Source organism: Poecile atricapillus, chromosome 6 (assembly GCF_030490865.1).
Source record: "Poecile atricapillus isolate bPoeAtr1 chromosome 6, bPoeAtr1.hap1, whole genome shotgun sequence".
Lineage (NCBI taxonomy): Eukaryota > Metazoa > Chordata > Aves > Passeriformes > Paridae > Poecile > Poecile atricapillus.
The window spans coordinates 4,274,179-4,294,889 of record NC_081254.1 but is presented as its reverse complement, the minus strand read 5'-3'; the positions used below and the strand labels follow the sequence as shown (position 1 = coordinate 4,294,889).

Genomic DNA, 20,711 nt, shown 5'->3' with positions numbered 1-20,711 from the left:
TCCCTAGAGATTCCTCAGACTGGTTGCATTTTAGATAACTTCAGAAAGATATTTAAAGTGTATTTTGTATTTCATAAACATTCTGTTGAGATATTTCTTTTCTGGTGTATGGGAGGTATATAGGCAACATGAAGTAGACTACAGTACACAGGTTTAGCAAGTGTTCAAAGAATTTATGTAACCTCTTAATATTGCACCACATCATGTCTGCATTTAATAATATCAACAAGTAACAATTAAATGATAATTAAGCTTCTCTTAGAGAACAATGTTGCAACGGGAAGCAACATTAATGTAGTTTACTGCATGTATTTCAGGACTATCTCAAAGAAAACTGAAAGGACTAATTTAAGAATGTTCTCACCTGTTAAATATCATCAATTTGAACTTGCTCCTTCTGTTGGGCTATCTAACCATGGGCCCAAACTGTCCTTTTTGCAGCGGCGTGAAACCTGTGTATCTGAAGCTTCAATATCATCTCAGGCCAGCGAGCGCGCATCTTTGTGAGGGGAGAAGTTGAACTCTCGGGCTCAGATTGGCCCATAAGCGAATTGGGAGCGGAAGGCACGTCTAATATTTTACCCTGTTACCACCACCCCAGCCGCAGAAGCGAGGTCGGGGGTGCCAAAGTGGAAATTAAGGGCGGGCACGGCTGCGAGGGAGTCGGCTCTGGACCCGCCGCCCCTCACGCTCCCTCACGGCGCGGACCCCGCCCCTCTGCGAGCGGCGGCGCGAGGAGCCGCGCGCGCGGGAACCGCCGCCTCCCATTGGCCGCGCTGAGCGGGCTGCGCGCGGGCCGAGCCGAGTCAAGCCGAGCGGAGCTGAACCGAGCCGAGTCAACCCGGGCCGAGCCGAACCGAGCCGAGTCAATCCGAGCCGAGCCGTGCCGAGCGCCGCACGGGACCTGCCCATGGCCGAGAGGTAGCGGCCGAGTGCCGGGAACCACAGCTGGGCGGGGACGGCCGGGAGCGCGGGGAGTTCGAACTTTAAAGCCGCTCAGGGCGCGGGAAGGCGGGATGAGGTTCTGAGGGCTGCCGCGGCGGCACCGGCCTTCCCCGGGCATGGGCGAGAGGTGGGAAGCGCTCGGGACTGGCGGGGATAAGCGGTGAGGGGAAGCCGCCTGTGGGGGCCCGGCGTGGGCCCTGCCCCGCTCCCCCTGCAGCTCCCCCAGGCATCGCTCGGAGATAGGAGAGCGGCAGGTTTGGCCGCTCTATCTCCTGTTTTGGCTACTGGAAACTGAGCCTTGAACGTCTTTTTTCTAATCAGCTTCGGGTAATGGGTAAAAAAAGTTCACTGCTCCGTGTTGGAGGTGTTTGTGTGACTGTGGGGGTTCATGCGTACAGGGAGATATAAGCTTTCTCACAAGCACAGGGTTTGCAGTATAGTTATAACCGGTTTATAAGTGCTTACGGACACGTGGACACAAAAATGAAGCACTAACTGTAATAGCAAGTTGCTTAGTATTTATAGAGATTTCCTACACTCTGCCTGTACAGAACTAAAAAAAAAAGAAAAGCAAACAAAGTATTTATAAAAATTGAAGGGGAGTAAAATTTGGTTTGTATTTGAAGCTTTCCCTCTTTTTGTATGTAGGTTGGCTATTTTCAAATAGTGTGGTGTTCTGTCTTTGTAATTAACTGCTGCTTCAGTTTTCAGAAGAAAGTGGCTGACTCGCCCGATACAATCCTCAGGAATGGGCTGAACAACAGATACCGTGTTCTGGAAGTCAATGTGGTACAGAGGAATGGAAGTGACCCTGAGAAACACCTGACAATTACAGCATCTCCCTCGCTGGAAGATACAGAACTGTGCATTCTTAGGAATGGCTGGTAATTCATACCGATACATAGATGCTTGAAAAGAGAATGAAATACTGGAATATTAACTCAATTTTCTTTGTGTTGTCTTTGAGTTGAGTTTTGCGGCCTTAAAAGTGGTACGGGATCCTGAAACAATCTTTGTTTAATGTAATATTATCAGTATGCTAGCATAATGGATATCATCTTGAGAGACCTGATGTCAGGTAACATGTCTTGAGTGGGTATTGCTTCCTTGCAGTTTTGTCATTGTGAAAAATGCCTTTATTCACTTTCAGGATTTCTTTAGGTCAACTTCTTAAAAAAACCCAATATTTCAAAGAGTGTTGAATCTGCTCTGTTAATATGCTATTTCTTATACATTGTGTCTGTTGCTTATAAATGATTGTGTCTGTGACTTGCAGGGAGTCTGTGCCGGTTGTTCCAGGGGACATTGTTCATTTAGAGGGGGAGTGCAGCTCTGGCACCTGGCTGATAAATGCCCAGTGTGGATACCTGGTCCTGTACCCAGACCTGCTGCTCTCGGGCACTACGATCTCAAACAGCATTCGCTGTATGAGAAGGGCAGTGCTGAGTGAACGTTTCAGGGTAAGTGGTGATTCCAGACTGTCAGTGAGTTACTGTTCCACTCAGACTGGTGGGTTAGCTTATTAAATCTGGCTGTGAATGCAAAATGTCATTATTAGCAATTCATTATGTTTACAACACAGACTAATTTGGGATGAAAGCTGTATCAGGTTGAGCTTCTCTTGCTTTTTTTTGAGAATTTCACCTGAAATAATGCAGTACTTTTTTAATACAGCTACTGGGCTAACAAACTGGTCTTTCCTCTTATAACTCTGTTAATTTTTTTGATAATCTCTTGCCACATTTTGCATGGATATGAATCCTTTGTGAGGGATGTGCCTCTTGCCATCCACATGAAAACATAACCACACTGGGCCAAGTTAAGAGCTTCTGAAAAGCTTAGCAAGTTCAGTTAATAATTTGTGTTGGCTAAATCCAGAATCTGAATCCAGCTGCTGGATCTTGGAAAGAGTAGAAGTTTCTTGTGGTACTATCCTTGCTGATACATGAGAAATATGCTGATAATCAGAAAAGCAACAGCTGCCACTTTCAACTGATGAAAATTTCCAGACATGATAGGAATACAAATCCCAATAAATAAGGAGTGGCAAACAGCCTGGGTGGGACCCTGTGACTGGAACAAGAAAATTAAGTACAGGAGATTAAGACTATTAAATGGTATTCAACCCTTTATTAGAGGAGTAAGGGGAATAAAATAATTGTGACAATGCACAGGGTCCTGACTGGGATAACACCATCCCCCTGTTGTGAGTGCAATCCACAAGTGTCTGTTCTGTAAGAGATCCATAATACCACAATGTTTAGGTTTCCAGTTGTTTGGTGGTGACTTCTGTAAAGGTTGTTTACTACCACTTTCAGTTCTTGTGAGTCTCCAGAGCCCAGCCCTGCTGATGGGTTTCTGAGCCATGTTGGTGATACATGGAATGATTTTCCTGTGAGCTAGTAACAGACAGGAAACTGCTTCATGCAAGAAATATGTGTAAGATTGTAAAGGTATGTGTTTGCATTAGGAAATGCCCACAGGCAAAACTTTCTCAAAATTCATTTTAATCTGTGCTTTTGTTTCTCACCTGCCAATCACATAGGGATTGTATCCTAACATTGTCAGGGTTGGGATAAATGTGACACATAAAGCAGTAGGAGAGACCCATTTCAATTCAGCTGCTTTCACAGGCAGGTTTGACTAGATTATCATTACTGAGTTGAAAGATGTCATGATCTTGTAGTTAAATAAGTGCAGGCCGTGATGTGCAGCAAATAAAATCCAGAAATTTTCCAGAGAAGTTGGCATGAAATGGACATAAATCTTCATGTGTGATAACATCTGTTGCAGGGCTCCGAGTCGGGTTCGCGCCAAATGCTCGTCGGTACAATTCTTCATGACATTTTCCAGCAATCTGTAACCAATAACTTGACCCAAGAAAAGGTACAAGAACTAGCAAATAAAATTGTGTATGGACAAAAGTATCTCAAAGAAATGTAAGTAGCATTACAGCTGGCTTTTATGTTTGGAGGACAGGGCAGGAACACTTTGAACCAGCAGATTAAGCTATACTTAAAAAAATGTAGCACTGGTATCAGGAGAGATTATCATTCTGCAAAATGACTTTGCTTATTGGAAATTTGGGATGTTTTAGTAAGATAATTCCCCACTTGATAACTTAATTTTATTTGCCTTCCCTGCTGAGCTACTTCTATAGATCTGAGTTAGTCTTTTAGAGTAACTATGTGTCAGGGTTTATTTTACTTTCAGGCCAAGCAGGTTGCAGTGTTTGTGTCTGTAAGATTTCCAGGCATCTCCCACAGCTGATTTGAGTGAGACAAATGGTTAATTATGATCATCAGCAATGAACCTAGAACCTTGTGACTGACCAAGAGCTGAATGTCTGATAATTTCATATCTTTTTCAGGTTACTTAAAGGCTCAGTTGCTAGAAGAGATTTACCTAATTTTCTCAGCAAAGCTGATGGAAATGCTAGCCAAACAAATAATATTTCCATTAGAAAATGGGAAGATGAATGGCTTTCCGTTTTAACATTCTACTGCAGACTTGATTAAAATACAGTTCTACTCATTTAAATTAAAATAATTAAAAAATTTAAATTAAAGATCATTATATCTACACTGTTTTAAATTGTGTGTTGGGTAATGTCAGTATCTGTTAGTCCCAGATGAGTCAGAAGTTAAAGTTGTAGTGGCAAGATTTATTACTCTTAGTTCTGTTATGAAGATAATGATTATTATAATGATAAAATAATATTTTGAATTGTGTCTGCTAAGGCCTTTATGTCCCTCTGGGTCTCTGTGAAACTGGTAATTTGCAATTCCTTTTTTGCATATGTAGGCTACTGTTTGTGGGGATTGAAAAATAAGTTGCTTAAATCTGCTGCCTGTGGTCATTTGCACTCTTATGAACCTTTTTGTGCAAAATCCACTTGTATTTCTCTGTTCCTGTTGAATAATGACATTATTTGCAGTGATTGCCAGAATTATCTAATGCCACATGATTAGATTGTGTGTCATGTTCTGTCAAAATGCATGTAAGGAGCAGATGAGGATATCCAGACTAAAAGCAAATGGTCTTTTCATTTTATTAATTTTTTTTTTCAATACTGCATGAATTGTATGAATAGCCATTTTTAAGTGCATGGGTCTGGTACTCCTTTCCTGCAGTCAAACTGTTAATTTTGGTTCATCACATCTGCCAGGCTGATGCTCTCACTGTGCTGTACCTGTTGTTTCACAGGTTACATAAGAAATGGATATTTTGGTATAGTGTATCTCTTGTAATAGATGTTCAGTTAATAGTTTAATGAATTGAGCTGAACCTCTCTGAAACTCTCATTATCTACAGTTCATAGATATTTATAAATCTTGACATTTACTTCCAATGAACTTGTTGCTACTCAAGGAAAATCTCTTTAGTACCAGCCCCAGATTTAACATTTTCCTTCCTTAATGTCCATGTCTTTCTTTTTAATTTTTTTTTTTTTAGGTATCACTTAAATCTGAAACAAGCACAAATCATGCAAGAAATAGAAGAATATTTACCATCGTTTTTCAAGTGGGCAGAAGACTTCATGCACAATCCAGCAAACCAAAACAAAATGCAACTAAAACTGTAAGAAGCCAGAATTAAAAGTTTAAACCATTCTATGTTTTATATCTTGTTTAGTTCACTTGAAATTTTTAGAACTTCTTAAAGCACATCTATTGGGTGATTTGGGGCTAATTCATGGCCTCAGTGACCCTAGAATTGACCTCATGCTGCATGTTTAGCTGCCACTGTGAGTACTGGGCAAGACATGAAGCCTGAGGATGAACTGACTCACAAATCTTAAAATCCTTGTGAACAACTCTGGTAAAAACAGCTTTTAGTGAGTAGAAGAGCAAGGATATTTGAGTTGCTGACTAAACTAGGAGTTACTGTAGTTATGAGCAAGACTACAAATCAGAATGTGAAACTATTAATCAAATGGAATTCTTGAATTATAATTTTTTTTTTGGTGAAATGGTGCTTTTACTCAACTGCTGCTGAACTCTTCTTGTCTGTGGCTTCTTGCTGTTGGTTGTAGTACCTATAGGGTTAAAGTTTCAGTGAAATAGGTTAAAGTTTCAGTGAAATGGCAGGTCTGAGTAAAACCTGTATGCTACTGTCAAGTGTAAGATATATTGAGAAAAGACCAAAAACTATTAAAAACAGTCTAAAGTTTCATTTTAGGTGAATAGCAAAACTAACTGAAGTTTGTTTCTGATATGTTGCTTCCTCTGTTAATGGGAAGCTATAAATATATATATATATATATTTAGTTGCAACTAACTATATTATATATATAATATGTTTAAATATTAATAATTAAGGGGAATTGTTAACTCCTGGCTTAATTTTCTTCCTAGGTCAAATGGTGGAAAGCCAGAAGATGTCTCTTCTAAGATAGAGATTGTAGATATCTTGGACATTGAGGAGAATATCTGGTCTCCCAGGTTTGGTTTGAAGGGAAAGATTGATGTTACAGCCAGGGTGAAAATCCACAGCCAGTCTGGAGTACAGTCTCGGATAATGCCTTTAGAGCTCAAGTCTGGCAAGGAATCAAACTCCATAGAGCACAGAAGTCAGGTACAAACACCAAATGTCTAATTTCACTGTCAGTGGCTATGTATGCTTTTCAGTTAGGTGACTTATTTTGTCTTAGGAATATGAAACACTTTGTATGTGATGTAGTCTAAATTGGCTCATCCTGGCACACCCGAAGCTGCTGGTATAAAATGAAAGTGAACTGAGTAGTAGGAAGTATGTACATTTACCACTTTCAAACACACCTGAGTTTTTATGCTGAAATGTCTGTTCTGTAGCCTCTTACTACATTCAAATATTAGGTTGAAGCAAACTGTTTCAGGAACTAGTGATATATGTATTTCCATATAGCTGGCCTGATTTAGAGAGGTGTTAGCCTTGTTATAAGAGTTTAAAGATGCCTTTTAATTTAAATCCTTGGTTAAGTTCTTGCTGCTTACAGCTTTTAGAAGAGTTGTGATATTAATGGCTGTTTGGCCATATAAATCGTGGAAGAACTAAATACAGTTTAGAATGTATTTTGGTTTTAATACTGTTGTGGTTTTGACTGGGGTTAGCAATAGTTTTCCTCACAGTAGATAAGTGTGGGCTGTGTTTTGGATTTGTGCTGAGCACAGGCTGGTAACACAGAGATGTTGCTGTTATTGCTGAGCAGGGCTCACACAGAGCCAAGGCCTTTCCTGCTCCCTGTAGGGCCACGCTGGGGAGGAGATGGGAGCGATGGGAAGTGAGGAGCCACAGCCAGGACAGAGGAGCAGAGGGATATTCCAGAGCAATGGCATCATGCTCACTGTCTAGGCTGGGGGAAAGAAGGAAGAGGGGCATTTGCAGTGATGGAGTTTTGCCTTCCCAAGGCACCATTCCATGTGATGGGCCCTGCTCTGTTGGGGGTGGTTGAACACCTGCCCAACCATGGGCAGCAGTGAATTCATTCCTTGTTTTGCTTTGTTTGCATGTGTGGCTTTTCTTTTCCCTCTTAATCTGTCTTTATCTCAAGCATCAACAAGGGTGGGGAAGTGAGTGAGCAGCTATGTGGTTGCTGCTTGGGGTTAAACCATAATGACTACACTGGAATAAGTTTATGTATAATGTTTTCAGGTTATTCTGTACACATTGTTGAATTTAGAGCGGAGAGTAGATCCTGAAGCTGGATTTCTTCTTTATCTAAAAACTGGTACAATGTATCCTGTTTCTGGAGCTCGCATGGACCGAAGAGGTAAAGTTGTTCCCCTTCTCTGGAAACCATAATTCTCTTAAATGTTACTAAAATATTTCTTTATAACTGTAAAGTTTGCTCTTATGAAAATAGCCGTACCTGGGGATGACTCACTTGCTATAATGTTACTAAGCATATGTTAAAAATTCAGTTGTTTTATTAATACAGTGCAAAGACTTTGCTATTTGTGAACAATCAACTTTTTAGCTGACTAAAAAGTTGATAGCTGATTACTTTTGAGGTAGAAATTGTTACAAACAAAAACATCAGCTTAATTTATTCTTTCCTTGACAGAATTAATGAAGTTAAGAAATCATGTGGCCTTCTATTTAACACATAGTACTTATAAATCTGAGGTGGGAAGGCAGAATTCACAGCTTGCTGCTTTGCCTCCTGTGATTGATGACAGTCAAGCATGTAAATATTGCTCCCAAATGCACAACTGCTTTCTCTACAGCAGGTAAAAAAAAAAAAGTTTGACTAATGTTTTTAAATGGGATTGAATAATTGTATCTTTTGATATAATAATTTCTTTTTTGTGGTTGACAGTTTTGTATATATTGAGGACTTTTCCACCCCAAAAGACTCTTCCACAGATTTCCCTACAACATTTAGCTCCTGATCTCAGAGACTTAATACACTTGCTCAGGTACACTTTCTGCAAGACAAAATCTGAGATAAGTCTCAACAAAATACTTGATGACAATAACAGATCTGCTTCAAAAGCCATATTCTTGCGGCTCCCTGAAAGAGGCAATCTTTGGGCTTGATTTCTGGCTGGAGAACTGCTTTTTCAGGTTCACTCCCTAGAGGATTGTTTCCCTGTAGGATATTACACTAGTGATACATTGATACTACTCTGCTGAAGTGTTATTGAGTCTCCTGTTCAAGAGAAGTAGTGAGCAAATATTTGATAAAATTGCACACAAAGTTACTGAATTGTTTTAGCAACTGTTACAAGTTTTAGTCTCTATGCTGGACAAAAAACAACCGAAATTGTATATAGAAGAAATCAAGTGAGTCTGTTAGAGCAGGAGAGCCTTTGGGGTGGTCTTCTGGAAATAGAATGCCTGTTTGTTTTTAAAATCCTAGGGGTAAAAGTGTATGTTGAGGGAGCTTTGTGGGGATACATGATATGTTTCTGTGAAATCCTGCTTCTAATACTCAGTTGTTGCAGCAGCAGGATTATAGCTGGGTAGCTATTTACTTCTGAATAAGCTTTTCTGTCTCATGTTTTGTATACATGATTTGGTATACTGTCTGTTAATACTTAGTTTTGAAATAAATGGACTTGATGTTTGCTTGTGTATTAACTCTTAAATCCCCATTGCTTAGCTAAATATCGAAATAATATTTGTATGTTGCAATAAAAGGAGTAAAAGGTCAACAGTGTAATGTATATGCTGCTAACTTTGAAATGCCTTTATTTGGTCTCTGATTAACTTACTGCCCTCCCAAATCATAGAGCTGATGTGAAGTTACTCATATAAGATTATGCATCTGAACAGAGGATACAGATCCAACTTTATTCAAGTAATGATAAATTAATCTCTCTGCTATGCTACAGTATACCAGATTGGATTGTTGTTATGTACATATGGACCTGCAGGTGAAAAAGGATCTAGGCTGAGCCTTTCCTGTGGTTGGTTCTATTCCTAGAGCTGTGGAGCAGAAGATGACCAACGTGGCCTTTCCTCCTGCCATGGTGCCTGTCATTGACAGAGAGACCCAGCACCTGAAACCCTCCCACTTAGAGTATTTCAGCCTCTGGTATCTGATGTTAACCTTGGAGTTACAAAGTGGAGAGCATAAAAAGGGATACAAAAATATATGGCTGATACCTTCTTTGGAAAGGTAAGGTGTAATTTCTAAACTCATGCCAATGATGCTTCCTTCCTTCCTATTGTTTGTTTTGTATTTTGGTTTTGATAGTTGGTTGTGGGTGGTGTGGTTTTTTTTAACTTGTGGGGGTTTTTTTCTTAATAGCTCTCTTACAGAGAGAATCTTATTATTAAAATATTTCTTTTTTAAATACCTTCAGAGAGAAGGCTGGAGATTGTGTTGGAAACATGATCAGAGTTGATGAAGTCCATGAAATTTCCGAGGGACAGTATCTACATTTTTTCCAGCGTAGAAATGGTGTCATACCTGGAACAAACCTGTTGGTTGGTGATCGAGTGGTTGTGAGTGGAGAGGAAAAGGGTTTACTTGGTTTGGCTACTGGCTATGTTAGAGAAGTCAGTGGAACAAAAGTCTCCTGTTTGTTGGGCAGGTAATAGGATAAAAAGAAAAATATCTGTTTGCAAACACTCTGGCACTGGCTTGAGGAAGGATGCTGCTAGGTGTCCAAAAAGCTGTGACATGTCCTGACTCTTCCTGCTGGCTTTGGAAATTGGAAAAAACCCTTCAGAAATTCTCTTGTCTTGATTGAAACTGTCAGTACTTGGTCAATATATATTTATATATTATTTATATATTCTTATATATATTTATATGATACTTGGTCAATATATTTAACAAGGTTATTTGCATAAATGCACATCTAAACTCTATTTATTCACATCTCTAGCATGAATCTATGTGGATACAGTGATTACTGTGTTAATAGTAACTTCCATTGTTCAGTCTATATTGTCTTTAAATTTGGCTTGTGTTTTATTATCCCTCATTGGGATCATGATTTCTTTAGATCAGTTAATTGTGTATTTCAATTGGCTATTGCTTTACTCTGGGATCTCTGGCAGGTATCTTTTAACATGTAGTAATTAGTCTTTACTCAACATGCATCTGGTAAACAAAATTATTTTATCCATGTCCTTGTCATCCTTCAGGAATTTGTCAAACCTCCCCAAAAACACCATATTTAGGCTGGATCATGATGAAGGAGATGTTGGTAAAGGAGTCCCTTTTGAAAATCTTTCTAAACTGATGAAAGATTCCCCAGTCAGGTATAAAAAAATCAAATTAATTTCACGCTTTCAGTATTTTCAGATAAAGTTTCTCAGCTGGTAACTCTTATTGTAACTCAGTTTTGTCTTCTTTTTATCCACAGTGAAAGGCTCCGCAACTTGATAATTGACTTCCAGAAACCGCATTTTATTCAGCACTTGAGCTCTGTCCTTCCTCCTGAAGCAAAGGAAACTGTTGCAAATATTTTAAAGGGTACAAAGTGACTTTTCTCCCAATACTCTTCTTAGTAGTATGTCTCTATGGTCAAAGTTTTTATCATGCTAAACATAAGGAGTTTTTCTTACTTTGAGGTCCAGTGACAGTTTTCAGCTTAAAAATTAAAACCAAGTTCTTGCCTTGAATGTCCTCCAACTAGCTGAAGACTCATTTAATCACAGGAAGACCTAATCAGATACTTATTCACAACTTTATTTGACTTTTGTTAGTGGCTGCAGCACGCAGTTGCATATGTTTACCTCTGTAACTTTTACAGAAAGAATGAGCAGAGGCAGCTGGGGGGAAGCTGAGCTTGAGGGAAAGGAAGGAGATGGGCTTTGGTGGGAACATTCATTTGTATAATCATTCTTGCTGACTGGTTGGCAGCTCTATGGTGTCATGCTTTGTGGCACTTATTTAAAAAGAAAACTTGTTTAGGTATGAGGCAGTATCTTGTGTTTGGTGGAAATATTTCCTTTTCTCTGACAGAGTTGCCTGTGAAAACATAAATTTAACTGAGTTCTCTTAGAGCAAATTTAATTTTTTATAAAAACTCAGTTTGAAGTCTTATTTTACTTGAGCTTTGCTTAGTCCAAATAGCTGAAACATGCTGCTTGTTTGCATCAGACTGGGGCAAACCAGCTCTGCTGTAATGTTTGTTGTAAACAACGTGCTGCTGTGTGTGCAACTCATCACCCCTTGCTGTGAGCTGTGTGTTTGAATGTCAGAGGGGTATGATCAAACACCAATGCCCAGGCACAACATATGGAGGTGGTCAATATTACAAATAAAAAGTCACAAAAGGTCTAAAAATACAAATGTCTTCAGTGACTTACTCTGAGGACTATAGTGCTATATGGACCCTTTACTGCGTATCTGGTGTATTGTGTTTAATGTCCTATCTGCATTAGAACCTACAGATTTTGCTCAGTTCCTGTCTCTATTGAGGGCTTTAGTGAAGGAGGAAATTATAATTTTGCCCTGACTTTAGTAATCATTACAATTATGATGAAGTGTAGTAATTTAATTTTGCTTTTTCTTCTGAAAGGTCTAAATAAGCCTCAGAAACAGGCAATGAAACAAGTGCTACTTTCCAAAGACTACACACTTATTGTGGGTATGCCTGGGACAGGAAAAACGACTACAATATGTGCTCTAGTAAGATCATGTACCTTTGGTGTTTAATTTTTTTGGTGAGATTTAGAGGTTAGAATCTGTATAACTTCAAGGAAGAAAACATACTTCTTTTTGCTTAACCTATATTTGGTAGAACTAAAATTGGATTTTGTGGAGTAGGATTGTCTATTGGTTGTGTAGGAATGTATGTGGGAGGGAGGAGATTGAAGTGTAATATTTAATCATTTCTGTGATGCTTTAGTGTTAAAATTCTTTGGATCCAAATATCATCAAGTCTTCAAATCCTGAGTTATAGCTCAAAAGAGGGGCTCCTTGAAAAGCCAGTCCACTGTAAATTGTATGAACCTGTGGGGCTGAATCTGTGTGCAGTATTATCCTGCTTCCAGTTGTCATCAGCTCGTGGGGAAAGAGGAGGCTGGAGAGCAGACAGCTGCTGCTGTCTTCAGCAAATCATGCTTAGCAAGCACAACAAGTCATGCTTGTTATGGGCTCCCTCCAAAACCCCTTGTGTTTCTCACCTTATCAAACCTGGGGTGGTTGATTCTTGCAGATGACCTAACACCTTCTCCTTTTCTTTCCCTTTGCCACTCATTAGGTGAGAATTCTTTCTGCTTGTGGCTTCAGTGTCCTTCTGACCAGTTTTACACACACGGCTGTAGACAATGTCCTGCTCAAGTTGGCCAAATTCAAAGTTGGTTTCTTGCGCTTGGGGCGAGCTCAGAAGGTTCATCCAGATATTCAGAAATATACAGAAGAAGAAATCTGCAGGTCCAGATCAATTAAATCTGTAACAGATTTGGAAGAGGTCTATAATAGTCAGGTGAGAAAAATGTTTTTTGTTAGCCCTACAAATTATTAAAGTTAATTACAGTAGTATTTTGTTTGGATGCTGTAGAGAAGGAACCCATCCCAAGGGTGTGTACTGCTGTAAGAAATCTGAGCTGAAAGAGATACTCAACCTCTGCATTGTTTCAATTTCTTTATAGCCAGTAATGACCTACATTAAGTCTGCAAGTTGAGAAGCTTTGTTTATGTCCACACAAAGTAACTCATCATTGTAAGTAATAAGCCCCAAAGATTCCAGTGCTTTTATCTGAGATCTCATGCATGGGCTGCTGCAGCCTCCTTTAGCATTATTTACTGTTTGTCCCTGTCTCCTTCCCACTTGTGCTCCTTGTGCCATTAGTACAATCAGCAGATGGGGAAGAGGAAGTGGAATGCTGCAGAGCTGACTGGCCAAACCCTAATTTTTGATTGAAAGATGAGTGCTGTCTGTGTGAATGTTAATGCATAATGGGAGCTGGGTCATATGAGTCAGTGGAAGCTTTAAATTAAATTTGCTGGAAGAATAAAGTTTGATGGTACTTGGAGTAAATGCCAACTTCACAAAAGCTGCCATTTACTTTTTATTGATAAATATTGCAGGGGAATGACTGGAGTCATAAGGGGAATGACCTAACATTTCTTATTTTAGTCATTTTGGGTTGCAGTGTAAGCAGAGCAGTGGGAAGAACTGTGCTGCTGTTGTTGTTTTATCTTCTCTTCAGTATTGAAAAAATCCCCAAACCACCTGATTTTTTCACAGCAGTCATTTCAGCACACTCCATGACTTGTCCATGAATAGAACCTGGCATCATTTTGAACACATGACAGGAACAAGTTGTTTGCTGCAGTCTGCTCTAAAGCTGGTTTTGTTTGTCACTTGCAATTGATGCAAGAATATGTCAGGCCAATATATGTCTAAGTTCTGCTGGTCTGATTTTGAGGATTAATAATTTGATTTCTGTGATTTTACAGTTTAGTTAAAATTAATGGGAAATATTTTTTCTTTTAATATGGAGAACATAGTGCTAAAGAATATAAAATGTACCTTATCCTTGAAGCGTGTTTCAATTTTCAGCCAGTGGTAGCAACGTCTTGCATGGGAGTAAATCACCCAATCTTCGTTCAGAAGCAATTTGACTTCTGTATTGTTGATGAAGCTTCCCAAATAAGCCAGCTCATCTGCCTGGGCCCACTGTTCTGCTCCAAAAGGTTTGTGCTGGTGGGGGATCATCAGCAGCTGCCTCCACTTGTGCTGAATGCAGAAGCAAGGTAAGATAAAACGTTGCTGGACAATTACTAGTCACAAATTCTGGGAAGGCTCTTGCAGTGTTCTGATTGACACATTTTGATTTTTGTTTTTGTGTTGTAACAGAGATCTTGGCATGAGTGAAAGCTTATTTAAAAGGCTGGAACAAAACCAAAATGCTGTTGTCCAATTAACTGTGCAATACAGAATGAATAGGTACTTTCAACGTTTATTTATTAAATTGTGTTCTTAATGTGGGATTGAAATGGTGAGATTTTTTATGCCTTTTGTTGTTTTTTAAATCTTTAGTAAGATTATGTCATTGAGTAACATGCTGGTTTATGAAGGCAAACTGGAATGTGGCTCAGAGAAGGTGTCAAATGCCACTGTTAACTTGCCCAACCTAAAGAAATTGAAACTGGACCTTGGGGATGCTTCCAAGACATGGCTGAAAGAAGTCCTTGATCCAGACACACCTGTCTGTTTTCTGAACACAGAGAAGGTACATTTCATTATGCTCTTTCAAACATTGTATTTTGAGGCAAGTTCTCAACACAGTCAACATGTAAAACTTCATTCAGCTTAGGTAGGGTAAAACAGAGAACTTCAGAAAGTGTTTTTCTAGGATTAGGTGAAGTGTGCAGCACACAAAAACATTGTTGGTATTGTTGGCAGAGCTGAGCAGGGGTGGTACAACAGCTGCTGGAAACATTGCATCTGAGAACATCTGAAAACTTGAATTTAGATACTATTTCAAGAAGTATTTAATGGACTTGAAACTTTGTTTTTCCTGTAAAGCCTAGCTCAAAGTGTGTGTCCGTACTGGATATCCTTACAACCAGGGAATGGCCTTATTTCCATAAGGGTCAGTGGTGTCACAGCTTTGTGCCCATGGCAGCAATAACTGCAGTTCTCCATGGAATTCTGCAGACATTCTATACATTGAAGTATAAAGGATGAATAAATTGGTTTAGGTGTGGCCTTTCATGGAGACTCAACATTTTGCTGGGAAAGTAAAATTCTAGTGTGGATAAAAATTCTGCAAAGAACCTGAGTGGCAGGAAAAATGAGGAAGAGTCGAAATGCATGAGGAAAAAGATCAATAAATTAGTACCTGTTTGTGGTCTCTAGTACTGTAATTAGAGATTGGATTATGATTTGAGTCTTTCTCCGTCCTTAACAGGTTTTGTGTTGATTCCTATCAGTACTGTGTTCTGTCAATAATTATATCAATTGATGATCTTTTATGCTGACCCTGGTTAGAACTCACCAGTGTTTCTATGCTCTCTGTGACATTGTGCAGAATTAATATTTTTTACAACAGTTCTTATCTCTTCAATGACCTAAAAAGAAGCAGTGTTTACTGTGATGACTTAGAGAAATTTCTAAAAATGTCTGAACTAAACAGAGACATTTTCCAGGAATGCCTCGACAGCTGCAGTCCCATTCCCAGGGAAGCAGACAGTTGGTCCCAGGGAAGAGGCCTGTTAATAGGAATCTGGCTGAAACGCTGTTTGTCTAGTAATCACAGCAAAATTGCTAATGACAAAAAAAGAGTTTCTGTTCCATTTTGGTTTTTTGCCCCTAGAAAGCTCATCTCAAGTGTAAGACAGCTGTCCTTTTTGTAGAGCCAGGAGGAAAGTTTTTATTTCCAAAATATTCTGGATCTGTTGAGACATGAGGCTATAATATCATTTATCCTTTTGGACTTCCTGTCAGAACTCCATGTATTGTGGTAGTCATGAAGGGGGAAATGGAAAATACCCCACTGAACATGACAACAAACAAAATCATTTATTTCCTTTGACCTCATAGTGGGTTTTTTCCCCCTGTGTTGTTTATAGTGTAACCAAGAAATGCTTATGAAGAAGTAGACTTGGGAGGGAGGGATACCAACAGAGAGAAGGAAGAGGAAAAAACACCACTAAAAAGCTTACATTTATTATGCTGGCTTTAAAAAAAAAAGAAGAGGAAAAAGCTTCTACTGTTCCCTGTTTAACAATGCAACGTGTTTGTGACAGCAATCGGAAATCTCTTTGTTTCTTTTCTGCCAACCCCTGTGTCAGTCTGCACTTCTCTGACAGCTTGGGGCTGGCTGTTTGAAAAATGAAATCCTTGCTTTAGGGCAGCTCTCCTGAGAATTTCTAGGCCCAAGTTGTTTTTGTTGGTTTCTGCTGGTGTCCTATGGGAATAGGAGAAATAAAAATGTAAGCAGGTGTTACCATAAGCATGACACAACTTTTAGAACTTCTTTCCTAAAATTATTTTTATGTTGTTTTTAGCTACACTAATGCCAGTGTGGTCAGAGATTACCTGTGCAGTAAAACGGTGTTCTTCTGCTTGAGGAGAACTTGAGCACATGGAGTTTGGAGGCTTCCAAACACACATTAATTGCTTTTGGTGCTACTTCAACTTTAGAGAAGGCAAGAGTCAAGCAAAGAGAAAAAATTACAAAACTGTGACATTACAGTGACAAGAGTTTGAGCTTATTGGCCTTGCTCATACATGATGTAGAGAATGGGAGGTAAATAGTTAAGAAATGGTAAATTCAGTGATTACTTTATTTAAAGGTTGGGAGTTCAATTTAATACTACCATTTGGGATAGTTCCTGCTTTAGCTTTAAATGCAGGCTTTCAAACATTTAAAAAAATTACCCTTTATGCCCTGGAATGAAGAAAATTCACCGTAAATAATGTTGTATGAAAAGCGTTAAAGCAGAAGTCCCACGTAAAATACAATTTCTCTCTTACCTTATCAGCAGGACAATATAATTTTGGGGTTTTTTGATTTATGATGTATAATGCTGAACTGCAAAAGTCAGAGGATTAAGCTTTGGCAGCTTCTTAAGATGACAAGCAAGTGCTAGAAACTCATTTGAGGAATTGTTCCAATTTGTTTTGCAATATTTTTTTGTAAAATTTTGCAGTATTCTGAAGTTAATTCACAGTACAGGCTCTTCTGTTTGGTAAAATTTAACATTTAACTTTGTTTCTTTAATTAATACCATTAGTATAAATCCACATACGACTCAGTGAGTTAGGGACAGAATATAGCAAAATACAGCAAAAGTCATTATTTTCTGTTTGTATTTTTGAAGGTCCCAGCACCAGAACGTGCAGAAAAAGGCGGCATAAGCAATGTGACAGAAGCTAAAATAGTGCTTTTCCTCACATCCTTATTTATTAAGGTATCTTTTTCTTTATTACATGGTTTGGAAGGAGAGATTCATAACTAATATTTTTACATTTTTACATTGCTTTAGTGGTGGTGACTGATGTATTGGGTAGTTCTTGTATGTATTGGGATAATCTTATGGATAAATTGAAGATTGGCTTCATGTCAGTGTAGTGGGGAGCCTGAGGTCTGCTTTCCCTTCCCTCTCCCTTGCCTGCTTGGATCTGAGATGCCAAAAACAAAAGCTGGGTGCCAAACTCTTTTAAGAGATGACGACTTCCTTGGGAGGGAAGGGAAAGGATTTGCCTTTGTTCCTTGTTTCATCCAGTCAGCTTCACGAGTAGTATAGACCAGGAGCTCTGAGTGTTCACCCTGCAGTTTAAAGAAGAAAGAAAAATGAGGATTTCAAGGATATCTGTCTTTGTGCTAAGTCAAGACAAAGCTTGGGAGCTTGCAGTAACTGATGTTTTCTATCTTCTTTAGTTAATACACTTACAGTTCCATTAGTGTAGATATAATATCTTGCAGCACTGGTTTTAAAAAAACCAAAAAATTTAGAAGAATCTTTCTGACCGTGCTGAGTTTCCCCAAGCCAACTGCTGTTAATTTAGCAAAAATTTTTTTGCACAATTTTTTTCTCCGGTTTCTTCTTCATTCAGGCTGGCTGTAAACCCTCAGACATTGGCATTATATCACCCTACAGACATCAGTTAAAAACAATCACTGATTTGATGGCAAAATGGAAGGAGAGCAGAGTGGAAGTTAACACGGTTGACAAATACCAAGGAAGAGACAAAAGTATCATAATTGTGTCTTTTGTTAGGAACAGTATCGATGAAAACGTAAGTTGGTCAAATAAACTCCAGTTTTTGGAAAATGAGAGCTTTATGTGCATTAAGTAGGAAAAATAAAAGCAAGTGACATTTATTCAGCAGCTTGGCACCCTCCTGAAGGACTGGCGCCGCCTGAATGTTGCTATCACGAGAGCCAAGCACAAGCTGGTCATGGTGGGCTGTGTTCCATCCCTGTGCTGCTATCCTCCCTTGGAGAAGCTCCTCTGCCATTTGCAGTCCCAGGCAATGATATCCTTTTTCTCCATGCTAGTTTGGGAAAGGGGAAATGTAAGATTGGCTTCCTGAGATTTGAGGTAAGAATGGGAAGTTCTTTGATTATTTAGGTCACATTTTTGACAGTGGTTAGCGACACAGCACAAAATGTGCTGATTAAATTTGCCAGAAGTGTACTTGAGATCAAGCTAGTGGATGGGTTTAGAACCTTCTCTGTCTTCAAAAGCAGAAAAAGTCAATGCTGACTTGTAAGTCACCTTTGACATAATTCTTTGATTTTGAGGCCTGAATTTTTAATTTTGAATGCTTTTGCATTTTTTCCTGTGATCATTTCAAGTTTTTTGGCATCTCAACTTCAGTGTGATTGCTTTCTTCCACTTAACATATCTGCTTCATAAATAATCTCAGTGGAAAGGAAAATAGTGTCACTTTCAGATGACATTGGTAATTTTTTCTTCCTCTCTGGCATTGTACTGAATAAGCTTTAGCAATTGCTGTTTCCATCTCCTATTTAAATGGGAAAAAACCTTGTTAGCTGCTTTCTTTTTAAACACCAATGCATATTCAAACAGGTTTTGTGAAAGAAAAACGTTGTCAAAATGCTTCCTTAACTTGCTACATCTTGAATCTTCCAGTTGGGGCTCATGAAAGTATCCACAAGTGTAACATCTTATGAGTGTGAAGATGGAAAGTTTTACAGGCCTTTGTATCTTTTCTTCTGCTGTTGTTTAATGAAAATAACTGGTAATAGGGGTATTAGTGCTGCTGTGCACTGTTTGGTCTGGAGGCAGCCAAAACAGGAAGCTTTCAATTATTTGGAAGTTTCCTTTCAGGAAAATAACAGACATTTCTTGAAAAAGCTGATGGTTATAGTACTAAAGCACCCAGCTTACTTGTGACAAACCAGAAATATGAAGCACTCTGGTCCTTCCATTACTGGATATTGCTATATTCTCTTTTACCTTGATGAAGAGTCACCTGCAGAAGTGAGTGGGGAAACACTTGAAGAGGAAGGGAATGTAAACCAGTGTTGTATTGAGTCACAGCTCTCTGGGCTCAGTTTGGTTTTAAAAAGTTGAAAATGTAGTTTACATACAGTAATTCCATTTGTTAGGAATTCCATTCCTAATTAAGGTGCTGTCTAGAAAAAAAAAATAGTAAAAAACTTCTCCCTCTTCTTCAAAGCCTCACGTTGTCCTTTGAAGTCTACTCCTGCTTTTAAAAATGGTGAGGCCTTTTATATTTATATACATAATGTAATTAATGTCTCATGTGAAGATCCCTTGATGACATTTCTAATCTCTTGATTTTGCATACATCAGGGAGAAATGTGATGCTGATTCACTTAATCCCCTGTTATTAACTAATGTGTTCAGCAGATAAATCTGGAGGGAAATGCTTCATAGTAGAACTTTTGTTTTCAGTTTGTCTGATCTGTAAGTCTTCAAAACATAAAATTTCCCAGGATGCAAAAAAAGACATGCAGCTTGCTGACTAAGAAGTTTACGTGCTCAGGTTCTATTTTTTTAAAGATGATGGTATATAAACACCTTTTGCTTGAGAGATCTGTGTTAGTTTCTTTATGCTACCTCATATTCTAGACTGAAGAGACTGAGAAGTTTCTTCCCAAGGTTGCTGGTGGAAACATCAATTTTTTTGATTCTTCGGAATCATTAGCATTTGTTTTCTCTTGGATCAATGTCAAGTAGCTGTGTGAATACAGTTGCAGACAAACTTGTTAAATGTGAGCATTTGCTCTCTTTTAAACTGCTCCCTAACTTTTTGTAATGTTGGAAATAATAAAAGTTTGCTGTTGGTTTCATTAAAGTTGTCTATATTTTGTTAATACTTCGCTTTATGCAAGACAAATATTTAGAACAGTACAGCAATAATTTGAAAAGTTGACAGGATATCCTCCTTTTTCAGGTGAAAATACAAGCTTCATCAACTGCACCTGTGCTCTGGGTCTTTCAAAAGATGAAAAAAATAGGGTAAAATATGCTCTTTATTATAGTAATGATATCAGAGCACTTTTCTAGAAGAGAATTTCTTTCTGTGTTTAGGATCTATGTGTAGAAAGCTCTTAAGAGTTGGCTAATCTGTTTTCTTAGACCAAGTAATGCTTATCCAGGAAATGGTCTGCATGCTATTAAAAACTTAATAAATAATTAGAGGTATTGCCATCCCATCATGAAGTTCCATGAGAAACAAACACAAGAACATTTCCTTATCCACTTACAAAATGCATCCTTCCTTCTTGTCAAGTGGTAGAATTTAGACTGAGCAGCAGTCTACAGATGAAACCATGTTTTGCTCTGGTAGTCTCAAGACTGAGATGTGATTCTCTAAACCACTCTGTGTTTCAGTGAATATACATAGCAAGTATCTTCTAGCAGCAAA

At 38.7% G+C, this 20,711-nt stretch overlaps 1 protein-coding gene across 1 annotated transcript; it reads left to right on the top strand.

Moving 5' to 3' along the window:
- The first annotated feature begins 851 nt into the window (after positions 1-851).
- On the top strand, positions 852-20,106 carry DNA2 (DNA replication helicase/nuclease 2). Its single transcript, XM_058842064.1, has 21 exons — positions 852-921; positions 1,650-1,829; positions 2,222-2,405; positions 3,739-3,884; positions 5,401-5,526; positions 6,303-6,522; positions 7,579-7,696; positions 7,991-8,156; positions 9,356-9,550; positions 9,738-9,968; positions 10,528-10,644; positions 10,749-10,858; positions 11,910-12,019; positions 12,594-12,818; positions 13,899-14,092; positions 14,196-14,285; positions 14,379-14,571; positions 17,168-17,257; positions 17,904-18,086; positions 18,180-18,328; positions 18,933-20,106. The coding sequence occupies exons 1-21, from the start codon at positions 911-913 to the stop codon at positions 18,985-18,987; spliced, it is 3,093 nt and encodes a 1,030-aa protein (XP_058698047.1). The 5' UTR covers positions 852-910; the 3' UTR covers positions 18,988-20,106.
- Positions 20,107-20,711: the final 605 nt, after the last annotated feature.